Here is an 8,320-nt window from a genome sequence, read left to right on the forward strand (position 1 = left end):
TCAAGCAGACTGCATTCAATGTTCATTCAGATTTTAGAAAAACAGGGACTCTAATGAATATTGAAGCAGATGTGTGCCTTGTAAGGACTAGAATATGAAGCATTTTATCTGACTTCTATTAGCTGTGCCTCACCTAACAAAAAAATAAAACTGCTCTTGTTTTCACAGTAAGAATGCTGATGATGAGCACTGGATCAAGGAGAGGCTGGAGCAGTTGAGATGCCACTTTACATGGGCGTTGCTAATTAAAGACACCGAAATGCCTGATTTAGAAAACAGGATCTTGGAGGAGATTGAGTTCCTAGACACCAAATACAATGTGGGCATTAACAACCTATTGGCCTACGTGAAACACCTGCAAGGCCACAATGAAGCCGCCCTGGAGAGCTTGAAAAAGGCTGAAGAATTAATCCAGCAAGATCATGCCGACCAATCTGATTTGAGAAGTCTGGTTACCTGGGGCAACTATGCCTGGGTGTATTACCACATGGGAAGACTGGCAGAAGCCCAGATTTACCTGGACAAGGTGGAGAATACTTGCAAGAGAGGTGTAAATCCCTCCCACTATAGGATGGAGTGTCCTGAGATGGACTGTGAGGAAGGATGGGCCTTGCTGAAGTGTGGAGGACAGAATTATGAACGGGCCAAGGCCTGCTTTGAAAAGGCTCTGGAAGTGGACCCTGAAAACCCTGAATTCAGCACTGGGTATGCAATTACTGTCTATCGCCTGGATGACTTCGCCATAGAAACACAGAGAAAGGGGTATTCTCTGCAGCCCCTAAGGCAGGCTGTCAAGCTAAATCCGGAAGATGTACATATTAAGGTCCTTCTTGCCCTGAAGCTTCAGGATGCAGGACAAGAAGCTGAAGGAGAAAAGTACATTGAAGAAGCACTGGCCAGCACATCCTCCCAGACCTATGTCTTTCGACATGTGGGCAGATTTTACCGAAGAAAAGGCTCTCTGGATAAAGCTCTCCAGTTCTTCAAAAAGGCCTTGCAGGCAACACCTGCCTCTGTCTTCCTGCATCACCAGATAGGGCTTTGCTACAGGGCACAAGTGTTCCAAATAAAGACAGCTATAAGCAAGCAGCCTAGAAGGCAGGATAGAGAAAATATCAACAGAATTATAACATTAGCCATATCTCATTTGGAATTTGCTGTGGAACAAAAGCCCACATTTGCTATTGCTTATGTACACCTGGCGAGTATGTATATAGAAGCAGGAAACTACAGAAAAGCCGAAGACGCTTATCAAAAAGCATTATCCATCAAACCACTGGAAGAAGTACACGAGCAAGAGATACATCATCACTATGGCCGATTTCAGGAATTTCAGAGGAAATCTGAAATCGATGCGATTACCCAGTATTTAAAAGCAATAAAAATAGAAAAGGCGTCATTTCCAAGGAATAAAAGTATCGAATCTTTGGAGAAACTGGCTTCAAAGAAACTTCAAAGAGATCCATCAGATGTGGAAAGCTTGAGCCTCCTTGGGTTCATCCACAAATTGAAAGGAGAAATGAATGAAGCCCTGGAGTACTACGAGAGGGCCCTGAGGCTGACTGGTGACTTCGAGAACTCTGAGAGATGCGGTCCTTAGAAGCTAAAGTAGCAGTTATGTTCACATTCCATTTGATTTTAGGTTAATAGGTAGTAATCATCTTTCCTGCTTGCTATATTCAGAAACATATTATGTAATTCACTGTAATGATGAAATTTTTGAACGTTAATTGTTTTCAGAAAAATAGTGAAATAAATATATGTGTATGAAACCAGTTCTGTGTGAATGTTACATAGGAGAAAAGTTTGTTGAAAAAAATTTGTATCAGGTAAGACTGGACTTAAACACAGTAAAATTTTTAATTCATTCATTTTATCAACAAATAGTTTTCAGTGCTGGATACCAAAAGATGTACGATGAACAAGGCGGATTTTTTTTCCAATCCTCATGCAGCATGCAATATAGTGAAAGAGATAGACAAATAAAAAAGTACACAATCAAAGGTGATCTTTCTCCATGATGTATGAAATTCAATTCACTGTCAAACTGTCCCAGGCAGTTTGTCTTGTTTCATGCCATTTTATTTGAAGTGCTATTTATTAAGTCATTTGTTGCTACTGGTCTAGTTAGATCAAGAAATATGGAAAGAACGATAAATGATCTGAGAGACCAGCCATAGCAATCACCTATGTTTATGAATAATCACATTTTATTAAAAAGCAACGCACAACAAATATTTTAAAAGGAAAAAAATAAGGAAACAATAGTATTGTTTTTCATTCTTACATATGTTTTTGGCTATAACAAACTACCACAAACTTGGTGAGTTAAAACATCACAAGTGACTATCCTATAGTTCTGGAGGTCAAACGTCTGAAATGGATTTCACCAGGCTGAAATCAAGGTGTCAGCAGGGCTGCACTCCTTCCAGAGGCTCTAGAGGACAATCTGTTTCCTTTCCTTGTCCAGCTTCTAGAAGCTGCCTGCATTCCTTGGCTCATAGCCCCTTCTTCCATCTTCAAAGTCAGCAGAGAAGCATCTTTAAATCTCTCTGCTTCCTTTGTCTTATCACCTGCTCTCCCTCTGACTCAGTATACTAAGGACTTTCATAATTACACTGGACCCACCTGGATAATCCAAAATAATCTCCCCATCTCAAAATTCTTAACTTATTCACATCTGCCAATGTCCTTTTGCTACATGTAAGGTGATATATTCACAGGTATGCTGAATCAGGACATGGACATCTTTGGGGGGGCATTATACTGACTACCACAGATCACCACAAGAAAATCCCAAATTTGGGGTCCCAAATTCATTTCTGAACCATAATTTAACATTTTTAACCCTTCCAGTAAAGTAGGCATTGATTTTATCCATTGTCCTTGAGAAGGTAGGAGAGAGGTTACAGCACATCTCAAATCAGATGCTAAATTTTCACTGGAAATACTTGCTCTCTATTTAGACTTCATAAAATTTGCAACTACAAAAGTAGATTTATAAACCTAAGTTTTCCCAAACATTCTAGGAAGTTTTCCAATAAATAATCAGTTTTTAAAATTAAATGTAAATTGAAAATTCAACTCTTCAATAAATCATACGTACCTAAAACCAAAAACCAAACCCAGTGCCGTCGAGTCGATTCCGACTCATAGCGACCCTACAGGACAGAGTAGAACTGCCCTGTAGAGTTTCCAAGGAGCACCTGGCGGATTCGAACTGCTGACACTTTAGTTACAGCCGTGGCACTTAACCACTATGCCACCAGGGTTTCCCATACGTACCTAGTGGACTCTATATTAGATAACACAGCTATAAACCAAGTTTAATATTAAAAATGATTGCTTTAAGTGAGGTAGTTACCTCAGGCACAAAGTTTGGGAGTGGGGGAGGATAGGGTACCAGGAACTCAGTGATCAAGGTAGATGACATATTTTTTAATAATATTTTATTGCATTTAAGGTGTAAGTTTACACAGCAAATTAGGTTTCCATTTAACAATTTCTACACAAGTTATTCAGTGACATTGGTTACATTTTTTACAATGTCATCATTCTCATTCATTCCATTCTGGCTATATAATTTCCGTACTCTAGCTTCCCTGTCCCCTTACCTTCTCCTCTGTGCTATAATTTTTGACCACTTGGTCTCACACAGATCATTTTTTTAAGAAGCACATTACTCATGGGTGATAATGAGCCAATCTGTTATTTAGCTAAAAGGTGACCTCAAGGGATAATTTTGATTTAAAGTTTAAAGAGTATCTCAGGGTGATAGTCTCGGGGAGTCCTCTAGTCTCAATCGGTACAGTAAGTCTGGACTTCTTAAGAATTTGAGTTCTGTTCCACATTCTGCTCCTATCCTATCAGAATCCATCTATTGTGGCCCTGATTAGAACTGTGGGTAGTGGTAGCCGGGCACCATCTAGTTCTTCTGATCTCAGGGTAGATAAGGCCGTGGGTTATGTAGACTGTTAGTCTCGTAGACTACTTTCTTCTCTGAGTCTTTGGTTTCCTTCTTTCTCTTTTACTTTAATGCAATATGTTTTTAAAAGTCAAAATCAATGTAAGAGATGAATGATGGGCAGAATATTTAGGTTTTGAATAGAGATAGGATCTGACAGGGTTGGGATTAGGGTGTGGGGAGAGAGCTGAGTCATGTAAGTGCAGGGTTAGATCCTTTCAAATTTGTTTGAAATTTTGATGTTTTGCTCATCATGGATTTTCTTTTACTTTAATTTTTCTTTTTAATTGCTTTGGGAATACCCTTTCATGATAAAAACACTCAACAAGATAGGGATAGAAGGGAAATTCCTCAATAAAGAGCATTTATGAAAAACCCACAGCTAACATCATAATGAAAAAAAGACTGAGAACCTTCTCATTAAGACCGGGAATAAGACAAAGATGCCCACTCTCACCACTCCTATTCAACACTGTTCTGAAGTCCTTGGCAGACCAATTACATTAAAAATAAACAAAAGGCATCCAAATCTGGAATGAGGAAGTGAAGCTATCCCTTTTTGCAGATGACATGATCCTATACGTAGAAAACCCCACGGGTTCTACAAGAAAGCTAGTAGAACTGATAAATGAATTCCGCAAAGTGGCAAGGTACAAGGTCAACATAGAAAAATCAGTTGGGTTTCTTATGTCAGCAATGAGCAAGAGGAAAAGGCAATTAAGGAAACATTGCTGTTTACAATAGAATGTAGAAGAATAAAGTACCTAGGACTAAATTTAACCAGGAAGATAAAAGACTTTTACACAGAAAATTATAAAACATTACTAAAATAAATTAAAGAACTAAATAAGTATAAGGACAAATTACATACTCATGGATTGAGAGGCTTAATATGGTTAAGATGTCAATACTACCTAAAGCAATCTAGAGATTCACTGCAATTCCCATCAAAATTCCAACAGACCTTCTTTGCAGAAATGGAAAGGCTAATCTTCAAATTTATATGGAATGGCAAGGGACTCCAAATAGCTAAAGCAATCTTGCAGAAGAAGAATAAGATAGGAGAACTGACGCTTCCTGATTTCAAAACATACTACAAAGCTACAATAATCAAAACAACCTCGTCGTTGTTGTTATGTGCCATTGAGTTTGTTCTGTCATACTGGTATAATAATAGACATATAGACCAATGGAATAGAATTGAAAGTCCAGAAATAAATACATACATCTATGGTCAACTGATTTTTGGCAAGCATAACAAGTCCATTTAATGGGGAAGGAAGAGTCTCTTCAATAAATGGCAGTGGGAAAATTGGATTTCCACATACAGCTTGACTCAGGTTTTATGTCTCACACCATACACAAAAACCAATTCAAAATGGATCAAGGATCTAAATGTGAAAACTAAATCCATGAAATTTTTAGAAGAAAGTATAGGGGTAAGGCTGTGGGGCCTAGTGTTTAACAATAGATTATCAGATATGGTAACAAAACCTGAAGCCACAAAAGACAAAATAGATGGAACTCATAAAAATTAAATACTTCTGAATATCAAAGGGCTTTATGAACAAAGTAAAAAGACAACCTACAGATTGGGGGAATATTTTCAGGAACCACGTATAGGGTTGCTATGAGTCAGAATTGACTCAACAGCACTGAGTTTGGTTTTTTTGGTTTTGTATCATACAGGGGCCTAATATCCAATTTATATATATATAAAAGCCCACTGCTGTTGAGTCAATTCCAACTCATAGTGACCCTAGAGGACAGAGTGGAACTGCTCCACAGAGTTTCCAAGGAGTGCCTGGTGGATTCCAACTGTTAACCTTCTGATTAGCAGCCATACTCTTAACCATTGTACCACCAGGGCTCTCTTTCTCTCTATATATACATATATAAAATATATGTATATTTATTTATTTATATATTATACTTTTACCATTTAAAAAGACAACTCAATCAAAAAAATGGGCAAAAGATTTAAACAGCTTAACGAGGAGTATATTCAAATGACCAACAAGCACGTGAAAAAGATGTTCAACATCATAGTTATTAGGAAGATATGAATCAAAACCACAATGAGATATCACCCCACCCCCATTAGGATGCCAGTGACTTAAAAAAATTAAAACAACAACTGTTGCTGAGGTTGTGGAGAAATTGGAACCCTCATCCATTGCAGTGGAAATGTAAAATGGTACAGCCATTGCAGAAAACAGTTTGGCAGTGCCTCAAAAAGGTGAACACAGAATTACCATATGACTGAATATTCCCAATCCTAGGTATATACCCAGATAAGTGAAAGCAGGAACACAAACAGAAACCTGTATACCAATGTTTATTGCACAACTTTTCACAATAGCCAAAAGGTGGAAACAGCCAAAATGTCCATCAACAGATGAATGGATGAACAAAATGTGGTATGTATATACAATGGAATACTATGCACCTGTAAAGAGAAATGAAGTTTTGATGCATGCCACAACATGGATTATCCTTGAAAACATTACACTGAGTGAAATAAGTCAGTTGCAAAAGGACAAATACTGTATGATCTCACTTATGTCAAATAAGTAAAGATATAGAAATCAAAGACTACTAATGGTTATGCAGTGAGAGCTACGGCTGCTAACCAATAGGTCGGCAGGTTGAATCCACCAGCCACTCCTTGGAAACCCTATGGGGCAGTTCTGCTCTGTCCTCTAGGGTTGCTATGAGTCAGAATTGACTCCATGGCAATGGGTTTTTAGAGCTGGGGGGAGGGGGGAGGGGGGAAAGGGTGAGTTTTTATTGGGGAGCCATTGAGTTTATGTTAACGGTGGTGGAATATTTTGGAAAGGGATAGTGATAATGGTGGTACAACATAAAAAATTAAATCAAGGACATTGAATAATTATAAATGTGTAAGCTGATGTGCTGGCAAGTGTTTTGGTATGTATTTTTCACAATAAATATATATATATATATATATATATATATATATATATATATATATATATATATTACATTGAGGTATGATCTGTCTTGATTGCTAAGTTTTTTGGTGCCCCATAAAATTTTGCACTCTAGTCCCAGCCCCTTTCATGGGCATGTGCATATGTCAAAACTGACCAGAATGCATACTTTAAGTACACTCAGGTTGCTGTATTTCAATTATCCTGAAATACCTTAATAACGTTTTAAAAAATGATTGCTTATGGCTTTAAAGTTGATTTTTATTTTGTTCCTTTTGCTTCTCAGTATTCAGCATGTTAATTATTGTGTAAGAAGTAAAAAAACAAGTAAAAATGTGGGTTTATTTTTTAGAGAGACAGTAAAACAACATTTATCCTAGCATATTAACTGTAAGTTAAACTTGAAAACTCAGAGCAAAATACTTTATAATTTAAAACAAACACCCTTTTTTTCAACTCCCACAGTAATACAGTGAAACTTCATAAGAGCATTTCAAGATTGTACTGTTTTCTAATTCTGTCTTTAAGTTCTGGGTTGCTGTATCTTAGATGACTCTTATCAGAAAATTTAGCCTGGATTCCAGGGCATCCGGATTTACTTACGCCCCCAGGGTATGGCTATTAAATAAAATGTAACAAGCAGAGAAGTGTTTGTTCTCCTTTCAGTTGGTGCCAATACTCTTTGTAGGGGGAAACAGTCTTTGAGTAGGAAAAAAAAAATTTTTTTTTAATTTTATTTACTTTGTTATTGTTGAAAATATACACAGTAGAATAGACCAATTCAACAGTTTCTACGTGCACCATTTAGTGACAATGACTACATTCTTCGAGTTATGCAACTATTCCCACCCTCTTTTTCTGACTTGTCCCTCCTCCATAAATATAGATTCACTACCCCTTAAGGGGAAACTCTGGTGGCATAGTGGCTAGGTTGCAGTTCAAATCCGCCAGGCACTCCTTGCAAACTCTATGGGGCAGTTCTACTCTGTCCTATAGGGTCGCTATGAGTCGAATTGACTCGACGGCAGTGGGTTTGGTTTTTTGTTTACCCCTTAAGGTTCCTATCCAATCTTTCGAGTTGCTGTTGTCAATTTGATCCCGTATAGACAGTTCTTAAAACTGCATAATGCTCAAGGCACACATTTTTTAATTAAGCTAAACTATTGTTTTTTTTTGTTGTTGTTGTTTGGTTTTAAGAAGGCCTCAGGGAATATTTTTGGTTTAAGGTTTAAAGATTATCTCAGGACAATAGTTTCAGGGGTTCACCTAAACTTCCTGAATCCAGGAAGTCTAGAGTCCGTGAGGATGTGAAATTCTGTTCTGCATTTTCCCCTTTTTGATCAGGATTCTTCTAAAGAATCTTTATCAAAATGTTCAGTAATGGCAGCCAGGCACCACTCAG

The 8,320-nt window shown here is 37.6% G+C and overlaps 1 protein-coding gene across 2 annotated transcripts in view; it reads left to right on the plus strand.

Annotated features, from left to right (window-relative positions):
- The window catches only part of LOC126059889 (interferon-induced protein with tetratricopeptide repeats 1-like), an 87,600-nt gene extending 85,825 nt beyond the window's left edge, over positions 1 to 1,775 (plus strand). For both annotated transcript variants that reach the window (XM_049855932.1, XM_049855931.1), the window contains exon 2: positions 169 to 1,775. In XM_049855932.1, coding sequence (XP_049711889.1) covers positions 169 to 1,600 — 1,432 coding nt within the window. In that variant the 3' untranslated portion in view covers positions 1,601 to 1,775. The remainder of the gene's footprint in view (positions 1 to 168) is intronic.
- The last annotated feature ends 6,545 nt before the right edge of the window (positions 1,776 to 8,320 follow it).

Source organism: Elephas maximus, chromosome 16, assembly GCF_024166365.1.
Source record: "Elephas maximus indicus isolate mEleMax1 chromosome 16, mEleMax1 primary haplotype, whole genome shotgun sequence".
NCBI lineage: Eukaryota > Metazoa > Chordata > Mammalia > Proboscidea > Elephantidae > Elephas > Elephas maximus.